This window comes from Pezoporus flaviventris, unplaced genomic scaffold (genome assembly GCF_033815535.1).
Source record: "Pezoporus flaviventris isolate CSIRO_AGI_PZ_B2104156 unplaced genomic scaffold, CSIRO_AGI_Pfla_v1 ptg000007l, whole genome shotgun sequence".
Taxonomy (NCBI): domain Eukaryota; kingdom Metazoa; phylum Chordata; class Aves; order Psittaciformes; family Psittacidae; genus Pezoporus; species Pezoporus flaviventris.
The window spans coordinates 23,157,018-23,173,415 of NW_026892555.1; the positions used below are offsets into that span (position 1 = coordinate 23,157,018).

At 47.5% G+C, this 16,398-nt stretch overlaps 1 protein-coding gene across 3 annotated transcripts; it reads left to right on the forward strand.

Annotated features, from left to right (window-relative positions):
- The first annotated feature begins 1,140 nt into the window (after positions 1–1,140).
- CCNE2 (cyclin E2) lies at positions 1,141–16,386 on the forward strand. Of its 3 annotated transcripts, XM_061448107.1 has the most exons (12): positions 1,141–1,306; positions 2,838–2,876; positions 2,969–3,080; positions 3,240–3,299; positions 5,214–5,365; positions 8,238–8,373; positions 10,682–10,828; positions 12,219–12,314; positions 13,087–13,221; positions 14,012–14,123; positions 14,935–15,089; positions 15,500–16,386. In XM_061448107.1, the coding sequence occupies exons 2-12, from the start codon at positions 2,863–2,865 to the stop codon at positions 15,599–15,601; spliced, it is 1,221 nt and encodes a 406-aa protein (XP_061304091.1). In that variant the 5' UTR covers positions 1,141–1,306; positions 2,838–2,862; the 3' UTR covers positions 15,602–16,386. The 3 variants fall into 3 exon arrangements, with proteins under 3 accessions (XP_061304091.1, XP_061304090.1, XP_061304093.1); XM_061448106.1 differs by lacking the exon at positions 1,141–1,306 and having other exon boundaries at positions 2,489–2,876; XM_061448109.1 differs by lacking the exon at positions 1,141–1,306 and having other exon boundaries at positions 2,489–2,876; positions 3,243–3,299.
- Positions 16,387–16,398: the final 12 nt, after the last annotated feature.

Sequence of the window (16,398 nt, forward strand, 5' to 3'; positions counted from 1 at the left end):
TGCAGGGGCTGGGTGCCGAGTTGTGGATCTGTGCCCTGATATGGGTGTTCCAGAGAAAAACATGTACTCAAAGCAGTGCTAAGTACATGGTCTGTTTGCTTTTGAGGTAATGTGGATTTATTTATATATATGTTTATTAAGAAACTCCACACAATCCTTGAGTGATGTTATAGTAACTGGAAGGTGTGCCTGGCACTCATGGTGAGCTTCAGCACCATCTCTGGATAGAGAGGGGGTTGTCAGGATGAGTGCTCCTGTGGCTCGGTGAGACCCTGAGGGATGGTGATGGGCCTGGCTGACAGGAGTGGGGAGCTGCTGGGCAGGGGACAGGGCCGTCCATGGGGGACCACGGAGGCTGTGCTTGGGAGAGGCCTGTTGGCTGCTGGGACGAACTTCTCTGTGGTTAAACGGGCTTGCAAAGATGGAGGGAGAGAGGGAAAGTTTTGAACACAAAGGCGCGGGCCCCTCGCAGCAGAGCCGGGTGCCTGAATGGGGCGCAGCTGGGTGAAGGCCGACCTTGCGTGGTGATGTGTGACGGGCAGCGGGCTGACAGCCCCAGCCTGATGCGGGGCGCGGGCGGGTCAGGAGGCTGCCGCCGCAGAGAGGAGCGCGCACGCACCCGCGCCTTGCCGGGCCGGCCAGCGCTGCCCTGCGGCGGGCGGGAGGAGCCGGCCCGCCCTCTAGGCCGCGGAGGGGGCGGGGCGCGGCAGGGCGCGCGCGGCTGGGCCGTGTTTACATTCCACCGCCCGCTGCACGTTGTCGCGGGGCCGCGCGCTCCCATTGGCTGGAGCGGGCGGCGCCCCGCCCCGAGGGGGACGGGCTGAGCCCTGCCGGGCGCGCGGCGTGCGCTGCGCGTGAGGCTGCCGGCGGAGCTACCCCCCGGCAGCGGGGCGCGGAGCTCGGGCTGGGCGCAGCGGATCGGGGTGGCGGTGCTGGGGGTGTCCCGCCAGCGGGGCTGGGGCGGGCGACGGGCAGCGGAGCGGCTCTCCCTGCGCGGCGGCAGCGCTCACAGCCCTCTACCCGACGCTGCCCGCCGTTGTCCTGGGACGCCTCCGCCGAGGGAGCTGGTTCGGGGCGCAGGGTGTCCCGTCACAACGATGGGCAGGGGAGCCGCTGGGCCTGGGGCGGCCCCGCGGAGAAGGGGCGGTGCCGGGGCGAGCGGGGCGAGGGCGCCGGCGGCGGGAGGGCGGCGGGCGGGGGAGCTGTCTGCCGCCCTCGCACATGCGCAGCGCGGGCCCGGCCGCGGTATATAGGGACTTGGCGCCGGCGCCAGCTGAGCAGTGCGGCCCGGGCGGCAGGAGCGGAGGTGCGTTCGGGGGCTGGGGGGGCCGGCTGTGGTGGCAGTGGGTATGATGATAGGGCTAGCGGTGGTTACGATGGTAAGGATGGCGGTGGAGGCTGCGGTGGTTGTGGTGGTGCTGATGGGAGGTGCGGTGGCGGTCCCGGTACCGGCAGTGCCGGCGCGAGGGGAGCGGGGCAATGCGCGGGCTGCCCGCCCGGCACCGTTTTGGAAGGAAAGCAGCTGAGGAGAGCATGGGGGTGGGTGTCCGCGCGCGGCCCCTCAGTGTCCTCCTTCCTGGGGCAGCGATCACTGCTGGGCGCCGCTGTGAGGGGAGACGGCCCTGCGCGGGCAACGCCTGCGGGCGGCAGGGCGGCGGGCCGGGGTGTCGGCGGGAGCCCGCCATCGCCTCCATCCCTTCACCCCCTGCCCCGCGGCGGCGGGAGAGCCCTGTGGGGGGTGGCGGAGCGCGGGATGGTGGTTTTGGAGGGAGACGGGAGCGGTGGGGGTGGGGAAGCCGGCCGAGCCGCTTGGCGGGCTGACCCCGACTGCTGGCCCGCGCCTCCCGTCCTCACCCTAGCCCGGCGGGTCCCGGCTCTCCCCGGCCCTAGATCTCGGTACAGCAGCTTGGCGAGAAGAGTGCCTGGTGGGGGCAACCCCATCACGGTCCCCGGTCCCTGCGGTGTTCCCCTCTGAAGGAGGGTGGCGCCGAGTGCCGGGGTGCCGTCTCAGCAGCCGCCCCCCCCCCACTTCCCCTCAGGTTTTGGAGGGAGCCTCGCTCGCAGCAAGGCGGGAGCGCGGGGGAGCCGCAGTTCTGCGCCCTCACGCGTCCTCTCAGCGGCTGCGGCGGGAGAGGGGCAGACGGCGGCTCGGCCGCTTCTGGAGGGAGAGCGAGCGCGGGCAGCGGCAGTGCCCCCACCTCAGCCTGACCCCCGCGGCGCCCGGGGCTGGCCGAGGCGCCCCGTCCCGTCCCGGCTCTGCACGGCGCGGCGCAGGCCGCCGCCTCCCCGCTCTCTGCAAATTGGCGCGGAACGGGCGCGGCGGGAGCGCGGGCGGCCGGGCACGACGCGGCTCAGCTCGGCACAGCCCATCCCGGCAGGTGTGGGGGGCGCGCGGAGAAATCGCCCCCGCCGGGGAGCTGCTGCCTCGGTAGAGTGTTTGTCTGTGGGTGCCCGGTGGCTGCAGGGTGTAAAGGGCCCTGGAAGTCGCAGCCCCTGGGATCCCTCCACATTCTCTCGAGTGGGAAATGACCCTTCACATCTTCCCTCTCTCACTGCCTGGGCCATACAAGCCTAACTCACCCGAGCGAAACTGACCGATGGCCTAGTGGGCATCCCTGTGTAACCCACTTCAGCAGTGAACCCCCCCGCAGGCCATGGAGCTGCCTGTGATTATATGCCTTAGGCATTCTTCACACCAGTAAATTAGTTGTGCTTCTGTTTCAGTTGTGTAAACCATGCTGCTCTTTGTGATGAATCTTGCAACACAACATACGGAAGTTGGTCCTAAATTCTGGAGGATATATTAACTGAGCTTACATTATTCCTTTGATCCTCAGGTAGAGATCTTACAACCCAAAGAAGATGTCAAGACGTAGGTAAGCTGTTAGCATTGTAATACACCCAGCTTATCTGCGTTCATCTATCACTGTTGCTCTTTTAATTCCTTATGTCTTTTTGCTCTTTGTAGTAGCCGTTTGCAAGCCAAGCATCAGCAGCTACCACTGTCATGTCAAGAAGAGTCTCCACAGGAACTGCAGGCATCAGAACATCTCCAGACCAGAAAAAAGAGAACAGCAGAGGTGACCAATTTGGGCAACTGGAAAAGTTCTCCAGTATGTTTGGATGGGAAAATCTTTGCTGAGTTAGAAAGTGGGGCAGAAGTAGTAACCGTTTGCTTTAGCTTTAGGAATGGGTATGCTGGTCACTGTCAATGAATTGACATGTGTGTGTCTTCCCAGCAGGAGATGAAGAACAGAGAAGATGGAAAAATTGCTAAAAAACATCAATATGAGATTAAGGTAATGCAGTCTTGAATACCAGTCCAAAATAGGTGAGGGGGTCCAAGTGGTTTATGTTGGTGGGTGTGAAATCTTTCCACACTAGAAAACATTGAATAGGGGAAGTTTCTATCATTAGATATTAAGAGCTATGGGAACACAGCGCCTTAGCATGGTTTTACATGTTTTTGAGTTTTATGCGTGGCTTTGTTGCAGATAAAGGGTCCTTCGATTTGGAAACCACTAAGGTTAGGTGTAAAAATGAGAATAAACCCAGATATTTCAGAATAATTTCATATGCAGAGCAGTGAGGCCTAAGAGGCAAGTCTAATCAAGATCATTGCACTTGTTTTAACTTAAGGTGTGGTTTCATGACCATTTAGTGAAGAAGACCCATAGCCATTCAGGCCCTCTTTACTTCCATTTAGCTGTTCTTTTGATTATTTAAATCAGTTTAGGAATCTGTTTTAATAACATGGGCTACTCCTAAACCAAGTGAGGGGCTAAAATATTTATTTAGTAAAATAACTTTCTTTTTCAAACAAGTTTTGTTTGCAATTATCCTCTTGTAAAGCAAGTGAGACTAACGGCTATGATGAAGCAAAACTCTTCTGGTTGTGAAGTTGCCTTTGCAACCTTTGTGTATGGGAAAAATGCTGTGTAACTACATCAGCTGAACTTGAGTGAAACTGCATGTCACAACTTGACTTTTGTTGAATGGGGGAAATCCTGATCCCCTGTCTTTCCTTCCTTGGTAACTGTCCATGTACTCCATCCTATGTCCTGCTTCATTTTTGGTTCTCCTTAAATGGAGCAGTGTGCAGGTTCAACTTGCTAATACAGCACTACAAAATAAGTTAATGTTCTGCCAGGTTAGTGAGCTGAATCAACCCAGCAGAGGGTCTTACAAACATCAAAGCTAACAAAGGAAGGACTTGGGCAGTGAGGATCACAGGAGAGAAGGAGCAGGATCTCCTCTTTATTTTTATTTTTGGTAGCTGTGTGCTGGTCAATTTTGCTGGAATATGTAACTTCACTGTTAGTCTAGTTATAAATAGGTTTAGATAAACTAAAGGAATTGTGTGTCATTTACCTTGCAGAACAGCTATATAGGAAAAGCTTCTATGTTCAGGAGTTGGTGTTGCTATTCTTTGTGAATGGGATTCCCCCTTCCCTAACTCCACAAAGCATAATTAAGGCTCTCTGTCACCATTTTGAAGGCTGTCAGCCATTACAGCATTGAATGTACTCCATGCATTTGATACCTCCTTACTTGTATTGGTTATGTACAACCAAATAAGTATTAGTGAAACAAGAGTTAACTGAAGTAATCTAGAATTCCTTCTCTGAAGCTTTCTATGTGAACTTTGCACTCTTCTCCTTTTGAGTCATTGCATCCCATATTTGGCTGAGAGATAGTTCACAGCTGCTGCTTGCTCAGTGGGTATCTAGCTTTGGAGTTGAGATGGGTGGCTCCTCTCTGGAGTGCTTAATTGGAAGATAAGTTGCTGAATTTTCACTGAGAGACAGTAAAACCTCCACCCTCCTTTCTTTTCCCTCTGAGTAGATAAGTAGATAGGACCAGCAAACTAATGTCCTGTGTTTTAGTAGCAATGAGTGCCTTTACCTTATGTACTATAACTGAGCAGCTCAAGCAATGGATAGGTTACTTGCAGGTTCATAAACTGAAGACAATTGTCTTCCTCAAAGCTGATTTTTCCCAAATTTATCAAATTTGTTTATGCATGTTCCGTCTTGACTGCGAAAGGCTTTGTTGGCATTTGATCTTTGTCCTTGGTTTCAGTACATGAATTGATGCTGTGGTCCAAAGAGACTAACATACATCACATGCATTGTTGTTACTGTAATTATTTCTTGTCTTTCTTGCTCTCGTAGTAAAATCAACATTTAAAAGATACCTTGTTTATGTTGCAGAGTTGTTGGCCGCCTACAATAACAGGAGGCATCTCGCCTTGCATAATTATTGAAACACCTCACAAAGAGTCAGTAACCACTGACTTCTCCAGGTTCAAAAAGTACCGGTTCAGAAACCTCTTCATAAACCCATCACCTCTGCCAGAACTCAGGTAAGTTTACCAGATGCAGATCTGTTGTTGTATTGTGTTTATATAACAGTGAGCAGCACTCAACCCATACCTCTACTTGTCTCCTATCTCAGAAACAATTTGATGTCCAAAAAAAGACACATTGTGGGGTTTTTTTTGTCTCCATGATCTTATAAAGTTGCCAAACATACAATTTTTGCCTTTTATAACTCTTGTAACTTAGTACCAGGGCCTCCTAAGTGCTTAAGAGGCACATGATAGTTAGACTGAATTGACTGAGCAAAAATATGAAGCAAATTTTTCTTTAAGAACTTAAAAATGTACAAATATGCAAATAAACTTGTGGCAGTAGCTTGCTAATGCAGTGTAGATGCTTAGTGCAGTCACAGTTTTAGGAGTTTTCCCTTCTGGAGAGGGATAGATTGGCTCATAGAATCAGATTTTTCCATTTGTGAATTTCTTAGCTGTTCAGTTATTAGATGAGTACACTGGCAGCAGTTTGTATGAGCCTGGTGTTCAGTGAAAGGGTTGTTAAATTCACTGCAATGCTTTAGGGAAATGAGAAGCGGAATGTGAAGTATTACTTGAAGAGCAAGTTTGCTGATGACACCAAGCTGTGTGATTCGGTTGATACGCTGGAGGGAAGGAATGCCATCCAGAGGGACCTTGACATGTTTGTGAGGTGGGCTGATGCCAACCTTATGAAGTTTAACCATGCCAAGTGCAAGGTCCTACACCTGGGTCAGAGCAATCCCAGGCACAGCTACAGGTTGGGCAGGGAAGAGATTCAGAGCAGCCCTGTGGAGGAGGACTTGGGGGTGTTGGTTGATGAGAAAATGAACATGAGCCGGCAGTGTGCGCTTGCAGCCCAGAAAGCCAACCGTATCCTGGGCTGCATCAAAAGGAGCATGACCAGCAGGTCGAAGGAGGTGATCCTGCCCCTCTACTCTGCTCTTGTGAGACCTCACCTGGAGTATTGTGTGCAGTTCTGGTGTCCTCAACATAAAAAGGACATGGAACTGTTGGAACAAGTCCAGAGAAGGGCCACGAGGATGATCGGGGGACTGGAGCACCTCCCGTATGAAGACAGGCTGAGAAAGTTGGGTCTGTTCAGCCTGGAGAAGAGAAGGCTGCGTGGAGACCTCATAGCAGCCTTCCAGTATCTGAAGGGGGCCTATAGGGATGCTGGGGAGAGACTCTTCATTAGGGACTGTAGTGATAGGACAAGGGGTAATGGGTTAAAACTTGAACAGGGGAAGTTTAGATTGGATATAAGGAGGAAATTCTTTCCTGTTAGGGTGGTGAGGCACTGGAATGGGTTGCCCAGGGAAGTTGTGACTGCTACATCCCTGGTGGTGTTCAAAGCCAGGTTGGACAGAGCCTTGGGTGACATGGTTTAGGGTGAGGTACCCCTGCCCATGGCAGGGGGGATGGAACTAGGTGATCTTGGGGTTCTTTCCAACCCTAACTATTCTATGATTCTAAGAGAACCTTTTTAGATACACTCTGGTTTTATATGTTCTGGCCAAAATTTGATCAGAACAGGGAGAAGCATGGTGGTGTTTTGGCTCAGTGCAAAGCAATAGGTCTCTTGCAGTCACTTTCACTGAGTTTCAAACTCAACTGCTTTTTTTCTCTCAGTATTACTCCCGAGCCTGCTGAACGCTGCTTCAAAGAGCAGCATGCTCTCTGCTCTGTACCTAGCACATCACATTTTCAAGTGTGTCGGAAAGCTTAGTGCAAAGTAGGTTTTGAGGTTTTTTTTAACTTAAACAAAAATGATGATGAGGAAATCTCGTGCACTGCTTTAGCAAGTTGTTGGAAACTCCTGGATCCCCAAGATAGGTTCAGATGCAGAGGTCCAATAAAGGAGTTTAGTGCTTGATGTTCACCCTCTTGTCGCTAGGCATCTGGTAAAGCTGAGCTCAATCCTTTCCAATTAGGTGAATTTAGGATCATTTACTCTCACCTGCCTTTTTTCCTGCTTTTCTAACTGCTGTAGGAAGATCATAATACGTTTCTTGGTGCCTGCCCTCTTTAATGGGGAAACTTCTGCATTAAACAAGCAAGTACTTCTCCAGCTTTTTACATATGGTGGCAGCAGAATGGAACTGATGAGGTTAGAATTTGTGGATGATACCAGTGATCAGGGCTGTTTATTCTGTCACTGCTTCTGCTTGGAAAGGTGAATATGCAACCCCCAAAATTTCAGGAGGAAATCGGCTTCGCACTGATTAACATGATGTCCCTTTTAGTGACTGTGGGATGAGAAGTACATCTGAGAAAACACACATCAATTCATAATAACAATAATTGCAAATTAAAACCAAGCCTTATTAGTGATACAGACAAATCTTCCCAAGTAGACATCAGTGCTAATGAAGAATAAGTTAGCAATAAAGGACTCATTTTTTTTCTCACGGTAGCCTGTTTCTGTGCCTCAAGGTAGGCTAGAAAAGGAAGGGATGGGTGAATGAATTTTAAACACATCTGTAAATGTTCTTCTCAGACTAAACTGGACAGCTTTGTGTATGCTTTGTTTTACTTGGAGTGGGGTAGTTTTCTTAAGGGGGGGGGTTGGCTTCCTTGTGCTCTGGACAGACTCATAAGTAGACAAAATAGGGTTGTATGTGTAAGTTTAGGATGCACACATTCAGTTTTGTTGTCTGTTCTGTTAAACTGGACTTGCTGATGATTTTGGCAAGCTGCTGTTGTGGTGATGTAACGTGTTCAGAGTATACCTGCAGTTTTATAATTGCCATGAGGTACTTTTAGAATGGCAGAGTTTTTGTTCCTGAATATCTGTAAACAATATATAATGTTTCTGTACTTCTCTTGTGAAGCTGTGTGTATATATATACTTAACAATGCTTTGTGTAACTTTATTCTGTAGCTGGGGAAATTCCAAAGACGTCTGGCTCAACATTCTGAAGAAGGAGAACAGATACGCTCATTGCAAACATTTCACATCACTACATTCCAGTTTGCAACCTCACATGAGATCAATACTGTTAGACTGGCTCTTAGAGGTGTGTTCTTTTAATTACTTTGCCATGTGTTGTTTCTGGGAAGTAGGCAGATAAAAGCACAGATTTTACATAAAAATCTAATAACAAAATGTGCAGTAATGACAAAAGCTAAACCTCTTTTGCAGCAGACTAGTTACAAGTTCCTGGTCCTCTTGGTGAGCTACATTCCAGTCTTCCCTAGCAGAAGACTCTGAACCTTCCACATAGGGCAGTGAGGAGTAGTACTTAATTTTCTGCTCTTGCCATGCTACTTCCTAGGAAAGGGAGAAATCTAGTTTTGAGGCACCTGCATTAAAATTGTCATAGGCAGATTAGTTATGGAGCTCCTTAAATGTTATCTAAGCCATTTAATAACTGCATCTGGATTGAGGACTTGAGTTATTATCCTGGCCCTGTCTATGTCAAGAGCTCTTAGATGTCAGACCCCGACACTATTTCCTGGCTTGTTGCTGAATTTTTCATTCTGTCCTATGAAAAGAGCAGAAGAAAGTGGCTGACACTGTGGGTTTCTTGATACAAACAGGTTCTTAGTTGAAAAGGGTTACAAAGAAACTATATCCATATCCCGATCTAATTGGTTTACTTCAGACTATTCCAGTTGTCAAACAAAATGGAAGCTCCCAGTCTTGGCAGTTCATAAGAATGAATATTAGTGTTGTAACTAGAGAGCCATGTTCTGGAGGGGTTTGAATACACTATACTGAGTGTATTCAATCTCCACTGCCAAAAGTAACGTTTGACTCCTGCAGTCCTTGCCCATCAGCAGAAGGGATCTTGCAGGTTTACCAATTCCATATCAAGTACTCCAAGGAAACAGATGTTAGTGGCACTCCTCCTGTCCTTTAATATAGTCTGAATATCAAAACTGTTCCAGCTGTGTACTTCACTACCTCCTCCAGTGTGTGATTTATATGCCACTGTTAAATTGTTTCTTTTTTCCTTAAACTTTTAGGAAAACAATCATGCAATTTCCAAACAGAAATGTCAACAAGGGCCTTGCTGCCCAGCTCAGTGGTTCTCTATGGCACAGTGGATTAAAATCCCATCAATTTGGAGAGTTCTCCAGTAGCTCCTAACACTGTTGTCTGTAACATCATAACTGAGTTACTATTAAACATGAGCAAGATTTATGAGCAGGCAACAGATTTTCGTAGAAATTGTGCCATTTATTAATGGGCGGTCCTGCTCTGTATGTCTTTAGTTCTAAATCTTGTTTGGAGCAGCAGTTACTAATATCAGAGTAGTGTATCAAGTGGCAAATACTAGATCAGGCCTAAAAGAATGAGCTGTGGTATTACTGCCAACCAGTTGCGTTTGGATGGTCAGGAAGTGTTTTAATTTGGTAATGAGCTTCAGCCTTATGTTAGGAAGTAGCTAGTAGTGAGTTTGTTCTGACTATGTATCCAAGTGAAATAATGAAGCACTTGGAATCTATTTCTGGGATATTCTTTCCCGTTGACCATACATAGATTATAACTAATTTATGGCTATCTAACTAATTTCTAGTTTTGGAAAAGACAGAGTGGCAGAGGAGCTGGAGTTGTGGCAGACCCACCCAAATACAGTTAGAGGTCAGAGGAAAGAGTAGTCCCGTGCAGAGGATCTCCAGGCCTGGGCAGTCTCCTTTCCTCTTCTGTTGTACTGGCATCTGAACCACATTGACAGAATGTGGGTATTAGAAGTTCTTTCTGTGGGGAGCCCTGCAACTGGAGGGAGCAGATGGCCATTCCTGCAGTTTTGTTCCTGCTTAGCGAGGTTGTGGTGTGCCTGAGGGGCTGCCAGCAGCACACCTAACAGAGCTTGCAGCTTCCAGCGTTGCTTGCTGTAGAGCCAAGGAATTCAAGTGTTCTAGTGGTCCTGCCCTGGGACAGACCTGTGAGGAGTACAGGGGGGATCTGCTCAGTGACTTCAGGTTGAGGTGTAAAGTAGAGTATTCTTAAGCAAGCACGTGAGTGGGGTTTTTTTGTTCTCTTTTGCTTTCCCTCCCTCAATGGGTCCACCTTCTTTCAGTGGAAAGTTGTTTGTACTCACTTTTAGGAAAAGTAGATGCTAGTCAGGTTGGAAAAAGTATAATTTGGAAGTATGTTAGGGCATCATAGATAATCTGTGTTTAAGTGGGAGCAAAGGAAGTACTTTTTTCAGTCCCATCCTAACCACTATATGCTAACACATCTGGATATATGATAGCTTGGGTGAACAAAAGATAAAACTGTGCATACTGTGTTTTACTGTTAAGGCTTGAATACTCCAATGTGTGTACACAAGAGTTTTTTAACATTAAACTGGATTGTTTTTTGTGTTGTTGCAGGTATGTGAGGTGTATGCACTCCACAGGGAAACCTTCTACCTAGCTCAAGACTTTTTTGATAGATTCATGTTGACACAGAAGAACATTAACAAAAGCATGCTTCAGCTCATAGGAATTACCTCATTATTCATTGCCTCCAAACTTGAGGTAAGAAGCTCTGTTACAAGGAGTAGGATATTAAGTTTGGAATAACTAAAAAGACAGTGATAACATGTTAATTTCTTCTGTCTGAATCTTTTAAACTTGGTGTGTACATACAACACTGAAGGTCAGAAGGGGAAACTTTTTTCTCTTCCTTGAGTTGTGTGTATGTCAAGCTCTTAGGAGCGTAGTCTTTGTCGTGCCTTTCCTCAGCAGCAGGGAAAGAGACCACATAAACTTGAAAGGTATGCAAATGTGCTGGGAGTAGCTTTGTTTTGTTTTGTCATTTTCCAAATATACAGCAGTTGGCAAACAATCTCAGGAATGGGTGTGGGACTTGAAGAGAGCCAAGCCCAAGTCCCAAACTGCTTGTGCCTCAGGCTGATACCCCTGTAACCTCATTCAGTGGAGTTTCTCTCTTTTAGAATGCAGCGGTGATGATGCATTATGTTGTGCACTATGTCTACGAGCCATTTGTGTATAGTGCATGACAGGATAGGCTGAAAGGAAAACTTGGAATGTTGAGTGTCCATACTTGGCACCCCATGGATGTAGCACGACCTAAAGCCAAGGTAGTGCCTTACCCGCAGTTGTCTATCCTAAGGAAGTGCGTGGGGCATCAGGCCACCAGCTAGTGGAGCTAGCTGATAGAGAAGTAGTTCTGTGGCCAAGGTCTTTTAATAACACATCTGTGCACCATGGATTTTGCAGCCACAGTGGCTGTGGGGCTTTTCTCTCATCTTTTTCTAGCCTTTTTTTAATAATAAATCTATGTGACTACATGAGCACTGACATTGCATGTGACGTGTCCCAGCAAGCCATTTCTAACACAGCAGGGTGCTGTAGGACTGGGGTGGCGTATCTTCTCAGCCATTCCATTTGATGTAAAATGTGGTATAAACAAGAGTGTAAAAAAAAAAAAAATTGCTTAATTGCTTGGTCAGCGTTTATTTCTCCCAGAGCTAGAAGAGTTGCAATAAATCTACTGTGTTTTACCACAGATAACATACAACAAGCCTACTTGGTTTTAATATCTCTTCATACTGTGAGTTTCAAGTCACCTCGTGTAACAAGGAAAATGTTGTTCTAGTGAAAGAAGACAGGCTGAGAGAGCTTGGCTTGTTCAGCCTGGAGGAGGCTCAGGGAAGACCTTAGAGCAGCTTCCTGTGCCTAAAGGGACTTTGGGTGACCAGGTCTAGTAGATGGTGTCCCTGCCTGTGGCAGGCAGTTTGAACTAGATGAGCTTTGGTATCCTTTCCAACCCAAACCATTCTGTGATGTGGTAAGAAATGTTACTATGTCAATATGGGCTGAAAAGTATTTGCCAGCATCTTCTCCAGCTTTCTTAGCATTGTAAGGCATTCTGACCTTCACTTTCCTCTCCCTCCTTTTAAAGGAAATCTACGCTCCTAAAATACAGGAATTTGCTTACGTCACTGATGGTGCTTGCAGTGAAGATGATATTGTCAGAATGGAACTTATTATGTTAAAGGTAAGAACTTTGCCATTTTTAAGTGCTGGCTGACTGTCCAACCAAGCCTTGTATTTTAACGTCATTTGCTTAGAATAGGAACATGTTTTATACGTTCTTGTTTCTGCAAAACCTTCACTGCATGGCAGGGCTTTGGAACTAGATGATCTTAAGGTCCTTTCCAGCCCAGACCATTCTGTGATTGTATGATTCTATGTGCAGTGGATCTCTAAAGCCTTGGCTGAGGTGAAGTCCTGGTCTCTTAGGACAGGACAAATTTCTCTTGTGTGAAAGCTGTGGGGCAGACCAGAAGGCTGTCACTGGAATGTGCTGCACTTGCCAGAGCCCTTTGCTGTCTGGAAGCCGGGGCCTTTAGGAGAGCTAGGTGAAGAACTGACACTACTCTGGGCTCCTTGTGTTGGAAAGGAGCGTGTAAGCACTCCTTACGCATTTGCTCTTCCTTAATAGGTAAGAACTGCAGGTTCAGGCAGTTAGACTGAGGGCTTGGAGAAATACTCTTGATTTTCCAAGTTCTGAGTGGGGAAGATAATGTAAGATCCAGGTGCACAATTGTAGGAATATGTGTTAGTGCTGGTTGTGACACAGCCTTGTCAAAAAGTAGTGAGACTGCCATCTAAAATGAGTATCTATACTTGAAATTGTGCATAATCTCTAGTGTCTTTTGAGGATGTGCAATAAGCTGTGCAAACTTGGGGAGGGGTGTGGGAAAAGAGATCAGAGCATAAAACTGGCCTTGCATGGCTTAAGGTGTGCAACTGTTTCATGTTTACAGGCTTTAAAATGGGAACTCTGTCCAGTGACAATCGTCTCTTGGCTGAACCTCTATCTTCAAGTGGATGCTCTGAAGGATGTTCCGAAAGTGCTGCTACCTCAGTATTCTCAGGAAAAATTTATTCAAATAGCACAGGTAGGTTGTAAACTGTGTCAGAAGATGCTATTTGGAGTGACTACCTGCACAAGTGAATACTGCGCCCCAGAGCCATTCAGGATGCTTTCTCTTGTTTCACCTTGCCTGTTACTTTGTTAAGTAATGTGCAAGTTTGACTGTGCTAGCAAACTTCATCCTCAGTTTTGAGAACAAGCGCCCACATTTCTTGTCTCCCAGCTCAATGCTCCCGTCAAATACTTTCCTGTACACTGGAAAAATAAAAATCCATCTTTTTTTTAAATGGCTGTGCACTGCAGCTTTCTGTAAACAGTGACAACAGCTCTGAGAGGAGGGGGATAACTTAGGGACTGTGGGCAGTTAACTGTTGGGGTGTTGCTGTGTCATTGCCAGGAGGCAGCCTGTGAGGCAGACACTACTTTGGAGCTACTGTGCTCCAGTTTTTATGGACATGTGTTATGTCCAGCCTAAGGGAGGTTCCTGAAGAGCAGACTGGGCTGTCACTGAGATGCTGGGTAGTACCTTCATTTAAACAAAACACCTTCCTGGAGCTGTGCTGAGAGTTTAGAGGTGTGCTTCAGTCTGTGCAAGCCAAGTGTCTCCTACGTGGCTGGTAAAAGTGCGAACTGGGTCTCGCCATTGGTGCCAAAACTAAATTGGATGGTGCAGTAGATGCTAAAAAGCTCAGCCACGTTCCAGAGCAGGGGCTGTAGGAGGACTGCAGTGTGCAGGCCAGTTTCTGAGGCAGGGTTATGCTGAAGTATCATCTTGTTGAAGTTTGTAACTGTACTTCCTCACTCTGTTTCCTCAGCTCTTAGACCTCTGTATTCTGGATGTGAATTCTTTGGATTTCCAGTACAGAACACTTGCTGCTGCAGCGCTCTGCCATTATACCTCAATTGAAGTCGTTAAGAAAGCTTCAGGTAAGAAGCCTTTGTGAAGCTTGGTTGTGTCAGGTGGGGAATTCTGGAAGCTGCTACATGCCTGAGGTCACTATGAGTGTATTGGTTTACCAGGCTGCCAACAAGCAAAAGCTACACAGACACCAACAGTTTGTTCTGTTCTGCATTGGGTCTCATCTTCCCCACCCCCAATTTCACTTCCTACCACTATTTCATATGTTACGAAGACTCAAAAAAGAAGGAACGCTGTCAGAAGCATGGCCTTCACTAAGGAAATGGAATAGATTTATCCTTCTTGCTCTTGGGGTGACACTGCTCTGTGAGGTGCTCACTGCTTCCAGTAAGTTTGGGGCTCATTAGCTATAAGTGATTTGGTTACTTTTTCTCCTCAAATGCAAGTACCAGGCAGCCACCCCTGCCTGCCAGCAGTGTTCAGTTAACCTGTGTGCTCATCCTACCAGCCTGTCCCTTACAAAGTGGGGAAAAAAACCCAAACCACTGAACTAAGCTCAGTGCCTATATGTTGCCCAAGAACCATGAATGACTGTAACCACAGTGTAGTGTTTCCTGAACACAGAATCTTGTGTTCAAGTGGAGAAGGCACTTGAGCCTTCCCTCCAAGCCACAGTGCTGCTTTGCTGATGTGACGGTGGTCACCATCCTCAGCTACAACATTGGTGTGTAAGGAGCACAGGGAAGTGGTGGGAGTTTGTGGGAGGATGTTTCTGAATTTTTATCTGCAGTACTTACTGTTTTAAAACTTATAGCTCTACTAGAACACTGTGGAACTCCTTTGTGAGTTCTAACTATAGAACTGTATTGTGCCCTCTAGGCTTAGACTGGGACAGCATTTCGGAGTGTGTTGAATGGATGGTTCCCTTTGTGGCTGTGGCAAAAAAAGCCCCTGCGAAACTGAAGAACTTCAAGAAGGTTGCAGCAGAGGATCGACATAACATCCAAACACACACAAATTACTTGGACATGCTGGTAGGTGGTTTGTGCACTCACGGTTCAGGCAGTTGAGAGTAGGTTACACATCCCTTCTCCTGCAGTCGGGCACCTCTCTGCTCATGCCCGGCCTGGTTCTGCAGCCAGTGTGGTCAGCAGTGCCTAGGTGCTTGCTTCTGGCTCCTGGGTGGTGATGCCATAAACCAGATGCGTTTTACTGTACCACTTGCAAGCCACACACACAGATTTCGATTAGAAGTAAGGGTGATGTGTTTAAGAGATGATGGTCTTTACATTACTGTATAACAGCACCTTGGGGTTTTTAGTATCCTAGATCTGGACTACTTGAATGGTACTAGCAGTGTGAGAAGTGCTGCTGAGCACTAGTGCAACAAGTGTATACAACATGTCACAGGTATTAACTACTATCTTCCTCCGTCACTGTGCAGGAAGAAGTAAACAGTGGAGTAGCACCTACTGCCCCAGGTCAGTTATCACCCTTGTCAACAGGAGGAATAATCACCCCTCCCAAAAGTACAGAGAAGAAATGAAATGACAACAGCCATCACACACAGAACAGGATTTGGTGCTTCAGAACAAGACCACACTAACAGTGACTCACCTTCTTACTGCTGTTTGAGACCTGAGCACTAAGAGGTGCAGTGGATGCAAATTGAGACCAGTGTCCTCCTACAAACTTGAGTTAGGCAGGGCAGCAGCCCCTGTGCCACCGCAGGAGCCAGGGCTGCTCTGCTCCCTTCTAACACACAACTTAATTCAACTCTGACCATTCCTAATTTATGAATTTTTTTAAAACGGCTGCATGGCAGTTTGTCTGCTCAGCTTTACATGTCAGACTTGCGTTATACAGCAGAACTTAGTGACAGCTTGTACATATTACCTCATCTTGACTTGTTCTTTTTCCTTTTCTTGCTAAGGTCAGAGTTTAATGCCTGACAGGGTGTTAGGGAGGTCAGGGTGGGAGCAGTTCCCTCCCCTGGCACCACTCTCTCCTTGCAGTGTAGTGCAGTGACCCGGTGTCAGCCTCCCGCTCCACAGCAGGCTGACCCAGTTGTGGTGGCCTCTTAGGGCTGCCTTAAACCTCAGTTCTGGTGCTTCACTGACCTCAGGTAAGAGTACAAGCAGAAACGTAACCCTAACTGGAAGAAGTTCAGTCTTGGAAGGAGTTCCATTTTACAACAATAAACATAAGAACTGGAGAGGGTATGGGAAAAAGTGAACTTCTGGTACTCTACAACCACTCATGTCCTAGGAACAGTATTTTAAAACAACTGTGGAGCTGTGTTTGATCAGTGTTTATAAACAGCATTAACTACTGTGTTCTTGG